Source organism: Sander vitreus, chromosome 4 (genome assembly GCF_031162955.1).
Source record: "Sander vitreus isolate 19-12246 chromosome 4, sanVit1, whole genome shotgun sequence".
NCBI classification, from domain to species: domain Eukaryota; kingdom Metazoa; phylum Chordata; class Actinopteri; order Perciformes; family Percidae; genus Sander; species Sander vitreus.
This window is the reverse complement of record NC_135858.1, coordinates 31,302,476-31,324,896: the sequence shown is the minus strand read 5'-3', so window position 1 is coordinate 31,324,896 and position 22,421 is coordinate 31,302,476. Positions and strand designations below refer to the sequence as shown.

Below are 22,421 nucleotides of genomic sequence, written 5' to 3'. Positions count from 1 at the left end.
ATATGTTTTATTTCTAATGAGACAAATGGACCATTGAAAACCATTTTTTTTTCCTCTACTTGGGATAAACCCTCCTGGACTCGTTTTTTGTTTTTGTTTTGATGGTATCAAGAAATAACTTCCACGAGCTGTATTTTCACTGACTAACAAACACACAGAATGAAAATCAGTGTCGAAGAGTGATCCCAGTTTCTACACCAACATTACCAGAGAACCCAGAATGCAATGCAGCCACTACATGTTACCTTTATGTTCTTACCTTAGAATTTCAAAGGATAAGACAAGACCAATATTCTTTATTCTCTTTATTATCTGGGAAGTGTGGTTGGCCCACTAACCTCCAAAAGGAGACAGTCCTGAGACAACACATTCCCAGAGACTGGCTGAATATTCTCGTCCCGACCTGTGACCTGTGAATGACCTGTTTATAAACGTGGCGTACGCACAAAACGGGGCTGAAAATGTGCGTACGCCACTTCCCACGCAAAATGAAAAGTGTGTTTGCCTATTAGACTTTCGTCTTCAAATTGTATCTTGGGGGGGGAATACCACTAGTTGATGCTGTGATTTTGGCAAGGTGTCTACAATCACTCTAATTGTTGTAAACATATTAATACTGCGGTGACCCCCGTGCTGCATGATAGCACTGCTGGCCCTGCAGGAGGACTAACCCCCAATGGAAGAATCAGGAGAGAAAAAGGCTTCAGGGACCATGACGATGACTGGCAAATATGTCGATTTAGATTCCCTAAAGCTGCGCTCTTGGATCTCTGTACTGAATTGGGTCCAGTAGAGAGGGCAACGCGCTGGAACCGTGCCATCCCGGTCCACATACAGGTAACTCGCCACTCTGGGGGAAACCGGCTGTTTCCAGAGGGAAATGGCCAGTCGTCATGATTCGGTGACTGCCAGTGTCATTAAAATACTTATCAGCATTCACGAGGCGCTTTGCATTGACTATTTATGGTTAAAAATGGGCGCGTACAGGGCGGGATAAGAGGCTGATTCACGTACGCACACTTGTGGGTAATCTGTGATTCATAAAGAGAACATTGCTTACAGATGTACGTACGCACGGTTTTATAAATCTGAATTGTTTTTGGCGTACGCCATTTTTGGCTTTGGGGCGTATGTACACTTTTAGTAAGGATCCTACGCACAGTTTTATAAATGAGACCCCTGATGTTGTCTAAGCTTTCCCTTTAGTCTCATCATACCACAATATGCTGTTTCTGGACATTCCACCACAATGAACACACACTCAAGTTTATTTTCACTCAATCCCACACACCGTCCTGCTGCCACAAATACTCACTAGAGCACCAAACGTGGATTAATCCGCCGCTGAAAATAGTCCCCAACAAATGCGCTATTTCCTCCATGCTAAAAACTACGATGGCCAGCTGTTTGAGGAGCCTTTTTGATTTTTAAATGAAACTACATTTGTGACCAGTTTTAAAAGTTTATTAGATTTTATTTTAACATCACAGTCGGTACAATCAGTAGGGACCAATGGGCTCGGGGCTGAGAGCCACAGAGGAGAGAAGTTGGAGAGTATTGAGAGGTAAACAAATATATATACATTGTTGTTTTGGGTCTTTTCACGGGATTTGTTAACAATAATAAAAATATAAAATGCAGCAAACCTTATTGTTCGATGAACACACTTTCAAACGGTCACATCTCACAGTCTTCATCAGTGAATGGAGTTTTCTGAGCTACCGTTAAAAGCTCAACAAAACACAAGTTAAAGTTGTATCCATGAAAACCTCACAAGAACTTTCTTTCTGTTTTCATTGTTGAGATCATAGAAATATAATGACAATAGAACAGACATTCACAGTCAAATCAACATAGCAGGATGTTCAGAGTGGCGACTATTTTTATGTGTCCTGTCCCGTCCTGTTGTAGCAGGGTAACTCGGATTCTGTTTCTCCCGTCAATGCACAGTGCTGAGCGCCATTTCTTTCTAAACGAGTCAAATGAACACAGCAAATGTTTCTACTCTCGTTCTATTTCTATGGGCCAGACCCCCACCTGTAACTGAAAGTCCACATTCCGTCTCTAGCGGGTTGCTGTGTGAGAAATGTGGTAACTGAAGTAGAGATAGATGGGGCAGTCTGACGGAGGTCCGCTGCGTTTCTCTGCCTTTGTCTTTGCTGTTTGACTGCCTGTGCTCTGTGGGCATGGCCCGTATAAGCCAACTGGCTGTCTGTATGTAAACTAATGTCTTTCCCCCCTCTCATTTCTTCAGCTGTTCGGTCAACAAAGGGCAAAAAATAATCCAAAAAAAAAACACATTCATTTAATCAAAACTGCAAAACAACTGCCACAGAAAAGATGTTGGTGGACTAAACATGAATCACAACGAGTCCTTGGCGTGTGGCTGAGAGACCGTGCTGGGGTTTAACAGTTAGGAGTCGGGAACTGCTGCTTTGTCCTCGCAGATAAAGGTGACGGAGCTGTTCAGCAGGTCGTACATGTTGACCTGCACCACCTCGGCTGACGACTCGCCCTCTCTCTCCCCGGCCAGAGCCACAAACACCTGCTGGGCAGCGGCCAGCTGCTCCTCAGAGCTGACAGGCTCCGCCCCTTCATCGCCTGTTGGATCTGCTGCAACCACCTGATTGGACAGACAAGTCGTATATTTGAATTGATTCAAAAACAAAGGCAAAACCGCACAGCTCTGCTGGTTGAAACATTAAGGGCCTTATTTTAACGATCTAAGTGTACGGCGTGAAGCGCCCGGCGCAGGTGCGTTGTGGGCGTGTACAAATCCACTTTTGCTAGTTTAAGGGCGGAAAAAAGGGTCCGTGCGCCAGGCGCACGGTTCAAAAGGGGTTGTACTTAGTGTCTTAAATTAATCATAGGTGTGTTTTGGGCGTAACATGCAATAAACCAATCAGAGTGTCATTTCCCATTCCCTTTAAAAGCCAGGCGCGTTTGTACCTTGGCTATTATGATGGCGGATTAGCTGAGCAGGAAGGAGAGATTCTCAGGAGAAGAAACTGATCTGCTCGTGCGTGAAGGGAAAGTGCGTGCGCAGATCATATATGGCACGAGCACTATGCCACCAAAAACTCCACAAGGTGAAGCAGGCGTTATAATAACAATGAAATGCTGCATTGTTGACTTTAGACCAGGTTTTTGTTGGTCAATGGCGCGATCACTTTCAGCTGCCTCAAGATAGCAATACGGCAAGAATGCACCTGAACACACCTCCCTGTGAGACCAGCACGCCCATGGGCGCACAGATGGGCGCAGGTGCATTTGCTATTTAAACGACGTAGGCGCTGGACGAGAAAGTGACAACTGCGTCGGTCTTAAACTAGCAAAGACACTTGCGTGGGGCTTTGCGCTGCGCCGGGTGCAAGATAGGGCCCTCTCTATTTTTGCACTCCTTCACACTTCAGTGATGTCTAAGCAGATGTTTTCCATCAGACACAAAACACACTGGGGGCAGTTTGATTCAGTGTTTTCATATTGAAAAGAATACTCCATCGATTTAGCATTGCACTCCTAAAACATTGTGTTAGACCAAGTCAAACATCACAATATCAACCACAGACACAATGTGGTTTCAATTTTGTTGCTCAGGTTCAGTATTTCAAAGGTTTAATTTGTCACATGTTCGTTGAGCATGTGCAGTGAAATGCAGGGTCATTTTGGGGTTTTTTTCCAACCTGGACCATAATTTCCCCATGCATTGGTGTCTGAGAGACTAGACAAGAATGTTTGAAATGGGTCCAGTGTTGAGCGAGGCTGCTGTAACCGACAGACACGAACCGGGCTGTAGGCCTGCACGATATTGGAAAAAACTTTGCACATTGCGATATTTTTTTTCCCTGCGATATATATTGCGATATGAAAAAAAGACTAATTTTTACAAGAGGACATAAATAGCCCTATTTAGTCATTCTCAACTACTGGGGTGATTTTGTAGGGGAGTGCATCTGCAAAGAAAATAAAAATGAAAAAGGAAATGTTCTTATGTGAACCAGTCTTTGTTGAACTTTAATGCTTTACAAAAACCAAAGCAAGTAAGCGCTGTGATTACTCTTCTGAAGTGATTTTGGAGAGGGAAATTAGGAAGAAATACACTGGTTGACTGACATGACACCATTGCATTCATATAATATCAATCCAGGCTAAAGTGAATGATATTAATAATGCATGCATGTTGCTTCCTCTAAATTTCAGGTTGTGGTCGACTAGCGGGGCCTGCTTTGATTGCTTGATACATTTATTAAAATAGATCATGATTGGTGGTTTGCTGTGCATGCAGAGCCTGCATGTCACACTCTTCAACAAACTGTGTATCCAAGAGCACTTAAATCAGTGTAAACGTTATATCAGAAACAGACTGCTGTTGTAGATTAGTGTTACGTTTCCAGCGTCGCAGCTCCGAACCATAACGTTAGTTGTAACAGACGCCTCGTTTCTTTAGGCTAACTATGTTAGCTTTAGCCTGGCTGGTAGCAGCTTTCTGCGGTGAAAAATGGCCGGGAGATGTCGTGATTACGCTGCATTAATCAGGTGATTTAGTTTGTCTTTGCAGCGAACATAAAACACTGACTACTGTAGCTTCACTACCCATGGAAAAGCATGTACATCACTGTCAGCGGGAGCTGCCGCTTACCGTACTTTTCTACACACGGAGAGCCTCACTTTCCCCCCCGTCGGACTAACGTTACGTCACATGACCACCTGTCTTAAAGGGGAAGGGTCGGCCGGTAACAATCGTGGAAAAGGAGAATGGTGAAAGTTTACTTTTTTATCAAGCAGCAAAGAAGTTGTAGCGTCAACATCGCAACGTCCTGCGATGTGACTATCACGCATGCGCACATCGCGATGTAGACGATGAAACAGAATCATTGGGCAAATGTTCACCGTCTATTTCTGTCCAATTTCTGAAGAACCAAGACGGCTTTTGATAGTTTTATTTTGTTTCTGTCGACTGTTCCAACAATCATCACTCTGGTTTGGTTGAAATAAACCCTTAATTCACCCATTTACGAGTGGAAATATGCTGCTCTATACACGCTAAAAGTAGTGATTTCGGAGCCATTTCATGTTAAACAAAAAAGATCTTGAACTTTAACAAAAAGGCCTATCGCTGTAGGGATCCTTTCTATAATGTTGTCAGACACTTAGAATAATAATCTGAGCCTGTCAGCGGCAAAGACAGCACTTTTAGCGGACGGAGTGGAAGTATTGAAGGTGCGCAGTTGCCCAATAATTAACATTGCAGCTGGTTTCGTCCTGCTTAATACTAGACCAATTTCAAAGATCAGATCAGTCACTTAGACAAAAAAAACATTACCCTGCCTTTAAGGCTGTGTTAAGAGACTAGTGTGCAATAAATAATAAAAGATAAACATATGTAATAGAAGTATTCAAAGGCTGAAGCCTATATTGGTCTGGTGTGTGGGTGGGCTGTGCAATTTTTCAGTGTAAAAACTGCACAGCCTATGAATACTGTATGTAAAAAGGCAAAATATACAATAACATCTTGTACGATTGAGTGCAAATATACTGGGTGATTATTAGTTAAGATTATTAGTTAATCATTTGGTCTATAAAATGTTTCATTCCCTGAAGCCAAAATTATGTCTTCAAATTGCTTAGTTTGTATTACCAATCTCAAAATAAAATTGTATTTCAAGTAATATTGTATTGATAATAAATTATAATACAGAAGTAAAACGAGCAAATAATCTAATGTTTGACAATGTCACTGATAAATGATTTCACTGATTACCTAATAATCAATGTATCATCTGAGCTGAGGTGGACGGTATTTTTTTCAGTTCTACAGCTGAGGGTTGATACTACATTTCCCATGTGCGTTAGGTGCAGCAGCAGAGCTCCTTACTGTTTGGGAGGCGTCCTCCTGAGCCTCCATGTGGCAGGAGAGCAGGTGCTCCTGCAGCTCCAGCTGGGAGCAGCAAACCAGCGAGCAGAGCGGGCAGCTGAAGGCCTCCTGGCTCTGGCTGACGTGCTGGTTGCTCATGTGCTCCTGCAGCTCCTCCTCCCCGGCCAGCACTGCTGGGCAGAACGCACAGTGCACCGCCGACGCTGCCGAGCCTGGACAACGGACAAACGGGATCAGCAAAGGCAGACAATGACGAGCTGCTGTCATTTATATTGCCTTAATGAAGGCAAATGATGTATAATCTTACAGCTGCTGTGCAGCTAAAGACACGCTGTCAAAACACAGGTTGTGATACATTGTCTTCTTCCTTGAATACAATTACTTTAAAGTACTGTATAAGGATAAACTACTTTGGGATGAACCATCTCTATGAAAAACCATTTGGCCCAGATGCCACTACCTACCTTATAATGTGAACAATGGTTCCCCAAGAATTGTACAGGCCAATGGGAACCCCCGCCAGGCCAGAACAATCTTTTTTTTAATGCCAAAACTAATTTGCTATATTAATTCTGCGTCACACTGCCGTGAACTGAAGTGGTGCACCGCCATGAGTCCGTGAACAGGGCAGCTGTCTGTGGTTGATTCACATCTGTTAACAGCAGGACAGTCAAGTGTGTTATCTACAAACTGCTAAAGTCAGTTGAAACGTTGTCGGTAGCCTAACGGTTACAAACAGGCTCGATAGTGAACATCACGCTAACGTTGTGAAGGATTCTGTGTTTTTTGTGTCTTTTTTTAAAAAGATTTTAGGGCTTTTTCCTTTATTTAGCTTATAACAGCTGAAGAGAGACAGGGAATGGGGGCGGCAAAGGGCCTCAGGTCGGATTCGAACCTGGGCCGCTGGCAAGCACTGAGCCTACATAGGGCGCGCTCTCTACCAGGTAAGCTAGAGGCCACCCCAGACTGTGTTTTGAGCTGAGCTGGAGCAGAGAATATTCGGTTAAAACCGCAGATTGTATGGTTAAAATTGTTCTTTGTGAAGTTTGCTGGAAGTGATGTAATGTAGCGTTTTATTTGGAGTGAGCACTGTGCCGGACTCCGTTGGCTAGTAAGGAAATAACCAGGCCGGGCCGGGCTAAAGCATTCGACCTGGGGGAAACAGTGGAGAAGCTGTGCTGTCCTCACCCTGGTGCTCAGCAGCCTGGTGTTTGGCCACACTGGCAGCGCTGGGAAAGAACTTGAAGCAGACATCACACTGGACCAGGGTCTTGAGCTGCCGGGTGTGGTTAGCAAACACATCCGGGTGGTTGGTCCTGTTATGGTACCACAGGCCTGACAGTTGCTACGGCAACAGTGGGAGAGACATTTAGATAAAATACACAGCGAGCACACCGTACTGGACAACAGTGAAAGACCATCAGCCTCATCCTACCTGGTACGACTTGTTGCACAGCTCACAGCTGAACGGCTTGGTTCCAGTGTGGGTGGCCTTGTGTTTGTCCAGCAGGGCCGAGCTGTTGAACACCTTGTTACACGTGGGACACTTGTGGAACTCCTTTGGGTGCAACTCCTGGATGTGCTGCCGATGCTCCTCCAGTGAGGAGAAGCTGAGACAACACTTTTGACAGTCATGAGGTTCCGACAAATCTGACATGAAATGGGAGCAAATCCACAATTATTCCATTATTGTATTAGCCAGTTGCTAGCTTTCGGTACATCATTTATTCTGCAAATGTATTTCTGTTGCAATTAAAGCGAGCTTAAAAATACGGAAGGTTGGGATTTAAGGAAACTATCTAAGTTAAACATTTATTTCCATCTATTCTCATGGATGGAAAAAACAATGCAGCATGAATGTGAGAGTGTGTTCTTACTGTGGAATGTGTGCAGGTGGACGGTGAGTCCGCTGGCCTGGCTGTAACCTTTGCCACATTCTCGGCACACATAAGGCCGATCACCAGTGTGTGTTCGCACATGGCGCGTCAGTTCAATGGACTGGGCGAAGACGGCCTTACAATACTGACACACATACATCTTTCCTAAAGAGAAAAAAAACACAGACTGAACTGACTGGACATGCAAAGACTGCCTCATCATCAGATTACCGATTCTAGATATAAATAATGACTTTATTCATGGGAATGGGGATTGCAGTCAGAAGATAATCAGTTTCATCATGTATCGACTTTCAGTGGGATAATATAATTACATACAGTATATGGTCATACCATGTTAAGCCCGTTTCAGACCAAAGATTTGTGACGGGAAGAAAATCGTTTTACAACATTTCAGAGAAAAGTTGCAGCGGTCTGAACCGGCTGCTTGAGTCTCCCGAGGCTGGTTTTACAACGTAAGAGACGTCACCTGTTTCAACAGCCAACTCACTCTCACAGCCAAGTCAGCTGGTCGAGTCAGTTACAAACTGTCAGCTGGTGGAAATGGCAGAGTTTTGGACGGAGGCTCAACGAGTGCCGGCGAGCACGGTATGTGGTGGAGCGAGGTAGAGAGTGACTGAAGAGAGGGAGCGCCGTTAGAACAAAGCAGAGAATCAGAGAAATACGTTTCATCTCTACTAGAAATGCAGCTGTAGCAAGCATCTCACTATCTTCATTCATACTTTATGGTGCTACAAATCATATCCAGCTACAAAAAGCCTGAAGAGATGGAAGTTAGAGAGAAGTACGGAGAGTTGTTTCTGAGATGATACACCGTAAACTGGCAGGTTGCGGAATGTTGCAGACCGGAGCATGGACAGTGGTTGCCAGTTTAAACTGGTCTCGGTGCGAATCTTTGGTCGGAACTGAGCTTTAAGTTCAACAAAAATCTGTAGTTTAAATGAAAGATTTTGTGTGTGTGTGTGTGTGTGTGTGTGTGTGTGTGTGTGTGTGTGCGTTACCCTCAGAGTGTTTCTTCTTGGTGTGGTATGCGAGGGCAGCAGCCACACTGAAGCTCATGTCACAGTGTTTGCAGAGGTAAGGTTTCTCTCCTGTGTGCAGCCTCATGTGATTCTTCAGAGAGGAGTTGGCGCCGAACTTTGCACCGCAGTCCTCACAAGCAAACGGTTTCTCTTCAAAGTGCTCGGTGCGCTTGTGGTAAATCATGCCTGAAATATGAACAGAAACCTATCAATTTCAAGTTTCAGTTTAAGTTGCTTTTCCACCCAAAGTTCTTGAGACTTTTAGTCCCTGGAACAGCTTTTTAAAGGAACTAAAAAGTTCCTTCAGCCCATTGTTATCTTCGTTTTCACCACAGTCTAAAGGCTATGTGGAGATTAGGCAAATAAGTCCGCTGACGTATGAAAAAGCACGGGTGGTTGCAGGGGTAAACACACTCTGCAGCTTGCAGGCCAGTGTGCCCGCCCATTTCATCTAAAAAAAACAACTGTAACGACATTAGCCGCTTTCTGACCAAGTAGTTACAGGAACGTAGTTCTAGGAAAAGTCCACTTCTAAACAGATCTACTAACTACTCTCCCCCAAAACCGTTTTTTGCAATTGCATTCGCACTGGCCAAGTGGCCATAGCAACTCACTGGTAGGAGGGGTAAGGAAGTGATGCAAGCACGGCAACGGTCTTTATAGCGGTAAAATCAGAAAACAAATACACCAAAAAAAAAGTAGGAACTAAATACTAAATCTAATGTATATAGCATATTTGTCATAATTTAAACAAGTCTCCCGAATAGAAACGGGTATCTCTCTCTCCCCCGCCTCTGCCTGCTGCGCTGTGGACGTGTGTGTATGTGACTGTGTGTGTGTGTGTGTGTGTGTGTGTTAATAATGTGTGTTAATGTGCGTTAATCTTATGATGGACATGTGTAGTGATATTTAAACAAACGAAATGTCAACGGCGAAAAAGCCTCTTATTTACGAGACCGGTCTGAGAGAACTCCAGCTTACCCAGGGGTCTCTGAGCATGACTGGCCCAGCGACGAGCTAGCGGCTGGGGCAGGCGCCTGCTGGCTGTCGCCTCACTTCATGGAGCTTCTCAACTCCGAAAACTCTGAAGCAAATTGTCAATTCGGCATCAATTTCCGCAAGACTACCTATATTCGAAATCTTAACAGTTAATTTCTCGCCTAAAACCTTGTCAGAAGTGAAATTAGTGATGAATAAGATGGCTAAAATTGTTAAAATTGTCCCGTTGTTGGTTTGTCTGTACCGGAACCCCTCGTTGACCTAGGTTCCTATGCTGAAAAGGGAAAAGAGAAAAGACCGTGCCCTGAAGTAGGAGCTGAAAGAGTTACAGGAACTGCGGCCAGAGGGACTTAAAAATCCCCAAATTGGTCCAGTCGGAACACGAGAAAAAAAGGGTTCTAGGAATTTTATGTTCTAGGAACTGCAAAAATCCCTCCGGTCGGAAAGCGGCTATTTACTGCTACAAACACAATGAGTTCTTCTAAAGGTTCCTAGTCCCTGGGGAAATGTGGATTCTGAATGTAAAAAACAATATGATAAGTAAATAAACAACTTAGGGACAGTGTGACATTTCAGTGCTGTGTCTGACAAGCATCTGCGTGTTCAACTTGTTACAACAACCACACGCGAATGTTCATTGTACATTTAAAATCAGTTATAAAAGTATACATGAATTTGTTTCCGCTATATACAGTACATATAGCAGCGCTGTGCCGCCTTTGTTATGTTTGTAAATGTGTCAGCTGAAACCTTCTGTGTAGGTGGCAAACTGTATTCAACTATGCGCCATTATGCATTTGTGTTGTTGATAGGGCTGCACAGTTAATTGCAATTTTATCGAAATCGCAATATCGACTAGTGCAATATCCAAATCGCGCAGCATTTGTCAAAGGCAAAATATGTGTCGAACCATTCTGAATGAAGTATTGTGGTGCTGCAGAGACGTCCCTGCTTACAAATCCTATCCTTAAGACAGTTTAAGACAGTAAGTTTTGTACAGATACTTGCAAAAATCCCACTTTAATCATTTTTGTTGAATATGAATAGTGATACAAAATGATCATTCCCTCCAATATATGGTGAATCATAGTCCAATCGCAATGTCAGTTTAAATAATTGCAATTAGATATTTTCCTCATATCGTGCAGCCCTAGTTGTTGAGTGGATGTTTCAGACTTTACCCTCCCTGGACCAGCGAATCTCACCTGACGGGTGGGCGAAGGTTCGCCCACACAGGTCACACGCCACCTTCTTCTTCACCCGTGCAGTGCTGCGGTGAGCCTCGGCCCGATGGCGCTGCAGGGCCCGCTGGTTGGGCAGCTTCTCCGGGCACTGCGGGCACTGCTGCTCACACTCCTGCGACATGGCGCAGCGCTTCATGTGGGCCAGCATCCGACACTTGTAGGCAAACCCCCTCTTACACCAGCGACAGGAGTAGGGCTTGGAGGGGGTGGAAGAGGAGGAGGAGGAGGAGGAGGAGGGAGATGAAAAAGAGTCTGTCGGGTCATTTTTGACTTTCTCATCCTCCTCTGTCTCCTCCTTACTGTTTTCTTCCTCTCCCTCTTCCTCCTGCTTTTCTTCACTTCCGGTGCCATTTTCCCTTTCTGAGTCAACTGTAAAAGATGGGAAAAGGCAAAAGAATTATTAAAGGAGAATTCCGGCCAATTTTTATGTTAATCTTGATCGCTGTAGCTACGCGAGTACTTTCGATAGAAAAAACCCCGACCCGAATCAGTGCAGGTAACACGGAGGAGCTGCAGCTACATGTACAAGCGTCCCCTGAGCTAAAACGGCAGTTGTCGGGGCAAGTTTTAGAGTACCGTTGTGCCTCTTACCAGACACAAAATGCAACTAATATGTCTGTGCCACATGAACAGGGCCCTTACGTGTCAACAAGATGCATTTTCAACTCAGACATTGTTTAAATTCACCTACCCTGGTCCCTGTCTTGATCCTGCCGGTAGCTAGCTTGCCCTACTAGCTGACAGCCGTTAGCTGCTAGCTGCCCTCCGGTGAGTGTATTCAGACAGGCTTCTGTGAGAACTATCCCAATAACAATCCACGGAGCGGCGGTGGTGTGGATATGTCCTCCAGAGGACAGGTCATGTCACGTCTTGAAGTATATTTCCCCCTAAAAAAAAAACAGTAGTGCGGTAGTAGCTGTTAGCTGCTAGCTGCCCTCCGGTAAGTGTGTACAGCCAGATAGCCGTTAGCCGTTAGCTGCTAGCTGCCCTCCAGTGACTGTGTACAGCCAGATAGCCGTTAGCTGCTAGCTGCCGTCCGGTGAGTGTATTCAGCCAGGCTTCTGTGATAATCATCCCAATAACAATCCACACAGCGGCGATGGTGTTGCTATGTCCTCCAGTTACTGAAGGCTAGCTTTAGCTTGCGCTTGGAGCAGCAAGTTCATCTGCCTGTTGCCCCTCTGTCTGTCTCGTTCTTTCCAACTCTTGTGAGGCTAGTTCTTTGTCTGTATACTCGGGTTCGAATAAATAAGGACGACCATCAAACTCAAAAGGCTCTTCCGTGTGTTGTATATCTGCTATGTTCTCCATAGTTATGTTACTCCAAGCTTCTTCCCTTGTGAACAACTCCGCTCTTCACTCTTCACACACTACTCTTTACCTTTTCCTGCTACAACTGAATTCCCAGGAGACAGTGCGATGCTACAGCTAAGCTTCAGTAACGCTATTACTGTGCAAGCCACAGACATCATTTATCCCGTTTCCATGTAGTTACATAGTCACTGATATGGTCATAACCACTACAGTGCTCAATTACCTATTTTGAGGGAGAAATAATCTAAACGTTTCGCTGCGAAGGCATGATCTGTCCTATGCAGGACATCCACCAGACCACCGTCGCTCCATGGATTGTTATTGGGATGATTATCACAGAAGCCTGGCTGAATACACTCACCGGACGGCAGCTAGCAGCTAACGGCTATCTGGCTGTACACACTCACCGGAGGGCAGCTAGCAGCTAACAGCTACTACCGCACTACTGTTTTTTTTTTTAGGGGGAATAAACTTCAAGACGTGATATGACCTGTCCTCTGGAGGACATAGCCACACCACCGCCGCTCCGTGGATTGTCATTGGGATAATTTTCACAGAAGCCTGTCTGAATACACTCACCAGACGGCAGCTAGCAGCTAACGGCTATCAGCTAGCAGGGCAAGCTAGCTACCGGCAGGGTCGAGACAGGGACCAGGGTAGGTGAATTTAAACACTGTCTGAGTTGAAAACGCATCTTGTTGACACGTAAGGGCCCTGTTCATGTGACACAGACATATTAATTGTATTTTGTGTCTGGTAAGAGGCACAAAGGCACTCTAAAACTTGCCCCGACCACTGCCGTTTTAGCTCAGGGGACGCTTGTAGTACGTAGCTGTAGCTTCTCCGTGTTACCTGCACTGATTCGGGTCAGGGTTTTCTCCTTTAACTATTACCATTATCCCAGCAACGAGATATAAATATGGCAGCAGTGTATTGCATACAAATGGGTTTAACGGTCAACTGTTCAGTTAAAAGGTGTAGTAAGCGATGCTGCACAATTAGTGATGAACTCAACTGCCAAACAAATACAACCCTCCCTTCAGAAGCTCCACCCCCCCCCCCCAGATTAATGGACAGATAACTACTGGCTGGCTGGCACATTCACATGCTGCCTCCCCCCTCCCCCCCTACAATCAACTGTCACCGCCTGTTGCTGATTGGCTGGAATAGTGTTTTGTGACCCGTGGACTCCTTTACGTTTGATTTGCATTCACATTAGTCTATGGTGTTTTTTCACCGCACACAGAAAATAGAGAGCTAGGTGACCGTGAGGAGATATTTGCTGAATTTGACAAAAAGTGCATTGCGTTAACATCTCTTACTATACATTTCAACTTGACATTTGGAAAATGATTTTTAATCGAGTGAGAAGATATCCACTCACACAGTGCTGTTCTTTACCTGCCGTTTGGTTTCCGTGGGGTTCCGGTGTGTCCCTTTCCACCTCGCCCAGCAGAGAGAGCAGTGGTGTGGGGAAGGAGGAGGGAGCTTTCTGCCGAACGGTCCGGAGCAGCGAGACAATGGCTCCCTCACTGAGCTGCCCCTCCTTCACTCTGCTCAGCAGCTTCTCCAACACTGAGCTGGGATCGGCCTCCTCACAGCACTCACACACAACCTGGCAGGGGCACAGATCTACCTTCATTTTCAACTACAACTACAGAGAGATCCGGGCCTTTATTTTTTGTGTTTTAAATGCTTATACTTATACTTAGTACATTATAGATTATCTACTCCAACCATGGCCAAACGGTTAGAAAAGTTCCTAGTTTAATTGATACATAATGACCAGACAAGACAATATACCATACCCACTGCAAGTTATAGACCACAATCAAAAAAGCAGGGCGGCACAATATGAGGAAAACATGCGATAACGTTGCAATAAATAAACGGATATTAAAGTGTACTCAGTTCTGCATTTCAGCTGCTTTCAGTTCTCTGCTAAAAAAAAGAATTTAAAACAAATGAAAGGAAATCATTTCTAACATTCTTTGATTGAACACATTGGACATTGAAGTGAATATAAAAGGCACTACTAAAAAAAACTATTAATGTGCAGTTTTCTACTGATATTTGCTTTCAACAAGCAATAGTGATAAGTGTGGACGCTAAAAAGGCATTTTACTTGGCAAATTGGAACTTTCTCTATCAAAGCTCATTTGGTCTACAGGACACAATTATTAAAACTACAGTCACTATATAATATTCCCACCGGTAGAAGTAAGCTTTGGCATGCATTGGTGGAGGTCTGCGCTCTCCGATTGCTCTTCTAGTATCACTGTTTTTGTCGAGACTGCAACATAAGCCCGCAGATTCCAAACCAAAACGGGTCAGAAGTGTTTCCAAATGTCTCCAGTTTAGGGGCTCGGAAACGCCAGAGCAGGGGGAATGAGAGGTGTAAACAAAGCAATAAATATTTGTTTTTAAACCAAAACTTAGCAATGTAAATGTAGCCTTAAAGGTTCCCTGTGGAGTTTCTGACCTCTAGTACTGCTGGGAAGAGGGAGACTGGTAACAAGGATACACACACTGTGTTCTGCTGAGTAGCAGTGAAGGTAAACATCACTTTTGTTTCTTTACCAGAAAACTCCACAGGGCACCTTTAACGCTGGGTAGAGAACCGTTTCCAGGACTGGGAGACAGTTCATTTGCTGGCGCCGCCGGATATTCCGCAGGAGGTCCCTCGCCTTGCAAACAAACTTGGAGCTAGCAAGCTAAACGCTGAAAATGGCACGTTTTGAAGAAAATTTGGTTCGTAATTTGTAACAAGGCAGGCCTGCTTAGTTCTTTCAGGGAATAATTGGAAAGATTAACAAAGAATATGTTTACGGCATTTCCTCTCTAACTGGGACATTTTGGGACCGATTGGTGGGATTGCTGTGGCCCAAGTACACACGGTGAGTAAATGATGTAAGCTTGATTTATGGTTCTGTAGCCTACGTAAGCGGCCTGAAGTTTATACTTGTGCATTGGTGTGTGCGTCAATCTCTTAAAGAGAATAGCAGGGCCGGCATGTATGTATGTGTGTGTGTGTGTGTGTGTGTGTGTGTGTGTGTGTGTGTGTGTGTGTGTGTGTGTGTGTGTGTATCGTAGAGCGAGTGTGAGTGACGGTGATTAGCTTCAGAACGAGTAGCAACTCTAGAGTCATAGTGAGAGAAACAAAGTGTCTCCCCTGTGCTCTCTGACCATGGCGGGAAATCTGTAGCAGGAAAGGTTAACCCTCTCTCTTGATTTCATGTTGTTTATGGAGAAGGAGAACCTGAAGGAGATTCAGCATGCTCGATAACCCCCGAAACCCCTCCGATATAGTCAGAATCAACCAAGCAGTTGCTGAAATATTGTCCCTATAGGCGATTATGTTAGTTATTGCTAATTATGCAAATTGCCCACTACGTGCAAGTTTGGTTCTACCTGTCTCTCCTGTTCCTCCAGGCTTCCCTGTGCTGCCTGGCTCAGCAGCTCCACGACAGATGACATGTTGGCGAGGAGCTCCACAAGCTGAGAGGAATGCTCCAGAAAACCAGCGGCAGGTCCAATTGACACCGTGGCTGCCGTTGGGTTGTCTTCTTCCGCCACACTGTCTGAGGATCTGCCTTCTTTAGGCTCTGTGTACACACAGATATGAAAACATGGACCGTAAAAACATTACCGTTGTCTTGTACATTGTAGGCTTGTTGTTTTGGATTGCATTAGGTTGTAGTAGGTTATCCTTATTTAACAAAAACAAAAGTTGAATAATCCACTTCTAAAGACAATATATCATGAGCCAGTTCTAAAAAACGAATTGTTTTCTCAAAAGAATGCACATCACATGTCAGTCAGTCTGACATTTATTTCATTTGTAAAGAAGAACATAACACGGATTTTCTGCATTTTCTGCTTTCGGTCAGAAAACGGATATGTCGTCTGCGGTACCGTATAAACAGAAAATATTAGGTGAATCATTGGTAAAGAAAAATATTCAATTCTAGGGTAAAGACTCAATTTTTAAAAATCGTCGTAATAATTATCACGATACATTAGGGCTGTAACGATACACCAAACCCACGATTCGGTTCGTATCACGATTTTCACGGGGGGTAATACTCAGTAAATGTAATACAACTTTTTTTCTGCCACATGGCATTGTTTTGTCATTGATTACATGCCACTTTGCAACACAGTAATACAACAGAGACCTTATGTATTGAGCTTAAGGTTAGCCTACTATAAAGGTGCTGGTTGACAAGTAGCTAATGCTAATGCCTGGTCTATAACGTTAGCTAATGCTTGGTGGGTAACATAAGATCTAGACATCATTCAACATTCAGTTATTTTTAGTTTGATTGTTTTGACCACGGTTAACAACTCTGGGCTAACCCACGAATTCATCAGTAACGTTAGCTGTATAGATAGACGACTAAATCTAATGGTAATTTAGCCAGCTAGCACATCCCGTCTGTCTGCCTCACTCTCCCGGCGCTGCAAGGCTTCAGTCGGGATGAGAGCTGACAACAGCCCCGGCCCGGGGACACATCCAGAGTCAGCCCCCGGCCAGCTAGCAGTCAGCCACTATCATTACAGCAATCCAAACCCGGTCGGCACTTAACTCCGGTGCTAAGGACGCTAACGGCAGTTTACTGAACCGTCGGGAAACAGACCCAGGCGCCCGAGTCAGAACAGCGGTCATTCTTAACGTTACACCTCCGTTAGCGTTACCGGTGTTCGTGCCGAAAATCTCCTCCCTGCCGAATTCCCCCCTCCCTTCGCGTTAAGCCGTCTTTACAGTTAGCTAAATTTACCCAACAAAAGGGGGATAAGGCACCGAAACGACTAATACTAATAGTAATTTAAAGATGTGGTAGCATTGGATCTGGACGGGAAGGAGAACTCTGGGAGTTGGAAGGGGTGTGTCGCGATTCTGCCTTCTCACTTCGTGACACAGGTTCATGGATCCGAGTGTTGCGATTTCCGTTTCCTATCGCGTATCGTTACAGCCCTACGATACATACGATTTTCGATTATTTTTCTCCCCCTGACGGTCCTATACACTGAATACACAGAAACTGGTAACTCAGTGTATTTATGTCTTTCAAAAATGTTTATAAACTCCCTGAAACAGGCCTTTGACATGGTAAGCAGCTGAAACTGACCTGAGGACTCGGAGAGCTCAGTACAGACTCTTTTACACGCTGGTTCCTCTGCGTCCCCTTCCTCACTCTGACCGTCTTCCTTTTTCAGCTCAGCCTTCAGCTCCGTCTCGTCTGGCGCGGAGTCGTCCTTGCTGGGTGAGGCTGAACCTTCAGCGTTCACGCCCTGGGCTTTGTTGATCCCACTGAGGCTCGGCGTCTGTGTAGACGCCACCGGGACAGAGACTTGCTGGTTCACAAGAGTGGTGAGGACGTTTTTGAAGCCCACGGCCACGTCGAACATCTGCAGGCTGTCTGCGGCAGCGACGATGCGGCTGACGTTGTGTTTGCCGAGAGGCAGCTTGCCGGTGTAGACCATGTCCAGCAGACAGCCAAACTCCTGCGTGGAGACCATGGCCGTGTCGATGGAGATGGTGTCCGAGCTATCCAGCAGAGACCTGACAGAGATGAAGATCGTTTTACTTCTTTTCTTCTTTTTTTTTGTGACTAACAATTTAAAAAAAAAAATTTAACTTCAATAAACTTCAAATTTCTCACAACATGAACAAATCCCCCCCGCTTCTGTCGTCAGCACCCACCCAGACAAAAATCAAGAAAAGAAGACACAGTAACTACAATATTCCAGATGATTCAACAAAATAGTAACAAAATAGACAATAAACCATAAACCAAATAAACATATGTATAAACACTTTCAAACACTGTCACCCTAGCCATCTCACAAGGTGTGTCTTTCTGACCAATTCTGAACAATCTGGAGGTAGTCCAATAGAAGCGATGCATAATCTTGAACTGAATGAGGCGCGCCCTCTCATCGCATGACATCGTTTTAATAATCCTACAGACCCACCAGACTTAAGCCCCCCGAAACAGGGTCTAAAATCGCCAATGGTGAGACTTAACCTTGACCTGAGACTACTATGCATTGACAGGCCTTGGACCCAGCTATGTAAAATCACTATTAACACAGCTTTGAAAAGAAAATGCAGTGTCATTGTAATAGCCAGCAGTCATTGCAATCTGCCTATGAAGACTTGATTTGGCCTCAAGGAGTTGATACGGGCCTTGAGTCTGGATTTAACAAGGACTAGTCTCCAATGGCTTGAGACATGAAGTTGAAAACCTTCCTTGATAGGACATCAGATTTCACTTGGATTTGCCCTCAAGAAATTGAGAACTAAATGGAGACTGACACTACTACTACAGACTAGAGATGTTCCGATACCAGTATCGGCTCCGATACTGCCTAAAACGCTGGTATCGGTATCGGGAAGTACTGGAGTTTATGCACCGATCCGATACCACGTAATAAAGCCCTAAAGAAAAAATACGTTAAAGTAGTTTATTTATGTTCTTTTTCCGTTATAACTGACTGTCAAACTGCATAATAAAAGAACATTCTGTGGCGTTCATGTTTCACAAAGAGTTTAACCTGAGCCAGACTGACAACAAAGATAGAAATCATATCACATCCATACAGAGATAGTAGTATACAGCTGTTAAAACATAATAAAATATATGACACACTGGTATTGGATCGGTACTTGGTATCGGCTGATACGCAAGTTCGGGTATCGGAATCGTTATTGGGAAGCAAAAAATGGTATCGGACCATCTCTACTACAGACAGCATGGAGATAGATTTGGACTTTACAGCTGAAGTGCAAAGAGAAAGGACTGGATGACATTTTTGATAACAAAAAATTGCTCTATATTATTGCTCTATATTGAAAATATTTAAACAAACAATTGATTTAGATACCAAATGAATACTGTGATGTGATATGTTAAGAGAATTATTTTCTGTGTGTTTGTTAGATGAGAAGATCAATACCACATACTGTACAGTCAAGACAGACATAGCTCTGCAACGAGTTTAACCAGGCAGCAGGGGGAACAGCTATCCTCCATCAGCAAAAAGAAAAGTTGTATTTATCCAAGCAAGCTAGTTACCAACACACTTTAGTGTCAGTTACGTTTTGTTCAGGGTTGTCTGCCATGCACTTAAACTGTTTATTGTGGTAGTTAATCTTAAAAGGTCCACTGACAGCTTTTTCCATTGATGAAGAAGGTGAGATGCAGTTAAAAGATCCAGAAAACAAAAACAAATGAGCAGACCTTGAGTTGATGATTATTTTGTCAAACTACTATTTGACGAATGATCAAGAATGAGCTTTAAAGGTGAACTATTATGGTTTTCCGTATTTCCTGTCATAACTATAACGTCATAATGTCGGATTTTCATGTTAAACGTGGCCAGAGCTTCAAATAATGAGGTAAACGTATTTCAGAGAAATCCCTGTGAGCTAAAACGCTCCGGTTTCAACAGTTTTTCTACTCTGGGCTAGGTGTCACGTAACACCGAGTCAACCTTCTATGATTGGTCGTCTGCTCCAGGTAGGCAGGACTGGAGTGTTTTGTTTTTTTAAGCTACTGCGGTGTTACCACTGTCACATGTAGCTACATGCTAACAGCAGTGAAAGATGTAATCTTGGTTCCCAATGTTAATTTCTCCCCATTTTCAGGTCACATTACTGCTGAGACATGTCCTGTTGTGTAGTATTTGGTTCAGAAGCCTTTATTGGTGTTTTTCACAGTACAAAGTCCTGCTATATACTCCGTTAAAGCTGGACACCGACTGTACGCAGACAACAACAACAACAGGAGCGAGATGCGGACTGATGACCAATCAGAGCAGACTGGGCTTTTTCGGGAAGGGGGGGCGTCTCATACAGAGGGTGAATACAGGTGCAGCAGCCGTGGGCAGTATGAGAAAAATAAAGTTTTTTTTTTTTTTTTTTTTTAACAATAAAGCATGTAAACATGTTCTAGTACAAACACAAAATACAAGTATGAACCTGAAAATGCTATATAATAGTCGACTAGTCTCACATTGCCAGACCTTCCTACACAGCGCTGCACAGGAAGGTCTGGCTAGTCCACACAGCATTCTGGGATGGGAGAAAAACGTGCTCTGGTTTATTGGCATTTCTTTAAACCAATCACAATAGTCTTGGGCGGTGCTAAGCGCCGGACGGAGCAACGGTGCCTCTGCAAAATAGTTCAAAAGTTGTTTTGGTCGTGCAACAGAAAACTCAGATTGGACAGATAGTCTAGCTAGCTGTCTGGATTTACCCTGCAGAGATCTGAGGAACAGTTACTCATAGTCCTCAGAAATCATGCACCCGCGTTTAGAACGCCAACACAAAGGAAGCCCTAGGTAATGGACATCCGGCCGAAAAGAGGGACATCCGGCGGAATTTCCGGCAGTACCGGTGCAATCCCAGAAGTGGAACGTTGTGTATATAGACTAATGCTCGACAGTTGCCTCTAATAGCTTGAGACTTTGTGTGGACTTACCTTAAATTAAGTAAGACCTGCTGAATAGCAATTCCAAACCACCAACTATTTCACTTTAATAAATCACCTGCAAAAAAATCTTTGCAGATCATCTTTCAAATCCCATGCTCACACTACCTGAAGAGCATGCTGGAGGCAGCCAGTACCAGTTTATGCGCGCGATGAGGGCTGTCTCCCACCAGGATGGTGCAGTCACAGAAGTGGCCCTCCTTCCTCAGGGCCCACAGCTGCTGCATCAGCTGGCTGCTGTAGTTAGGGAGCTCCATCATTCTGTTAGCCGGGCTTGAGGGGCACAATGTCCCGCTCTCTCTCTTGAATGGAGAGAACATCATGTCAAACTCAATTCAGATTAGTTTTTTTTATTTTTTTATTTATAGCAAATGTACAGTATTAGAAATAGGCAGAATACGGAGCAAACCGTTTGTATTTACTGGTGGAATGGCACACACAACAGAGAAGCTGTGTGAAAGTTCAGTGTTTTTGAATTAACGTTAGTTTAAACTATAAAAACTCTATGGTTTGGACAGAAGTTAACTAGAGGGGTCAAAGGTTTTATGACGCCACTGACAGGCGACTAAATGAAACTTCCCATATCATTAAAATAAAATGTGATCTCTCTGGGTTTGAGCCGTTGACTACAGTCTATGGTTTGAGCATTGTAGGAAACATTTGGGATACTGCAAGTAAACAACTTAACAAAATATATAACATAGGTATAGTCGTTTTTAGACATTTCAATGCAGAAATATAACATATTGTACCTTGAAGGTGGTTAATGCTACCGGCTTCTATATAACGTTAACTTAGTAGATTATGGGCACAGGAAGGAAACGAGTCAAGTGCTTCAGTTGAAACTCTGCGACAATTTTCCATAAGAAGTCTCAAGAAATGTTCTTGTGTCTGCAACAGTAAGCTAGCTAAGCAAACCCCGCATTTAATTTCAATTCAAATTGAATTAGGCATAACGTTATGAGTGGCATGTCTGTCATGTAATATTCTGTTAGCCGTTAGCATTCGCAACACTACGAAGCAAGTGGTCCACATTATATGAGCAACCGACTGTTAGCTCAGGTTCCAGGTTTATGTTACTGAGGTGTCTTCGGTCAACATTTACAAGTCAATAGCTACATAAGCTAGCCAGCTCTAGCAGGCTATCCGTCACTAGCTTTAGCTACGGATGCTAATGTGATCTAAAACATGTTAACGTTACTAATGTTAGGTCAGTGGAACTCATTGGGATACGTTTGCAGTTATTCTCTGAATAAACAGTTGACGGCCATCCGACATTCAGCTTCCAGTCAACGGATGTCTTTACCTTGAATAATTCAAACGATCCGGCTCTTTATTTAAACTTCTTTGCTGAACAACTCTGCTGTGCGCAATAAAGCTTAGCCGTTTTGAAAATGGCGACAGGCGGTACGGCAAGCAAATTTCGTTTCCGGTTAGTGACACCGCTCTCGACACTGTCATTGATCTCTCATGAAGAAGTTATGCCTTCAATCTGTCCAGTGAAATTGTCGCAGAAATGCTATGCGCATACGCTTGATTGTTATCATTAGTATTGAACTTTACTTACTTAT

General features: G+C 44.0%; 1 protein-coding gene across 1 annotated transcript; it reads right to left on the bottom strand.

The window, feature by feature from the left end:
- Positions 1-1,450: 1,450 nt before the first annotated feature.
- zbtb40 (zinc finger and BTB domain containing 40) lies at positions 1,451-22,267 on the bottom strand. Its single transcript, XM_078249330.1, has 12 exons — positions 22,157-22,267; positions 20,959-21,152; positions 17,485-17,918; positions 15,764-15,957; positions 13,754-13,967; positions 11,000-11,407; positions 8,775-8,981; positions 7,753-7,917; positions 7,311-7,525; positions 7,064-7,220; positions 5,876-6,087; positions 1,451-2,623 (listed from the first exon to the last, which is right to left on the bottom strand). The coding sequence occupies exons 2-12, from the start codon at positions 21,108-21,110 to the stop codon at positions 2,414-2,416; spliced, it is 2,568 nt and encodes an 855-aa protein (XP_078105456.1). The 5' UTR covers positions 21,111-21,152; positions 22,157-22,267; the 3' UTR covers positions 1,451-2,413.
- Positions 22,268-22,421: the final 154 nt, after the last annotated feature.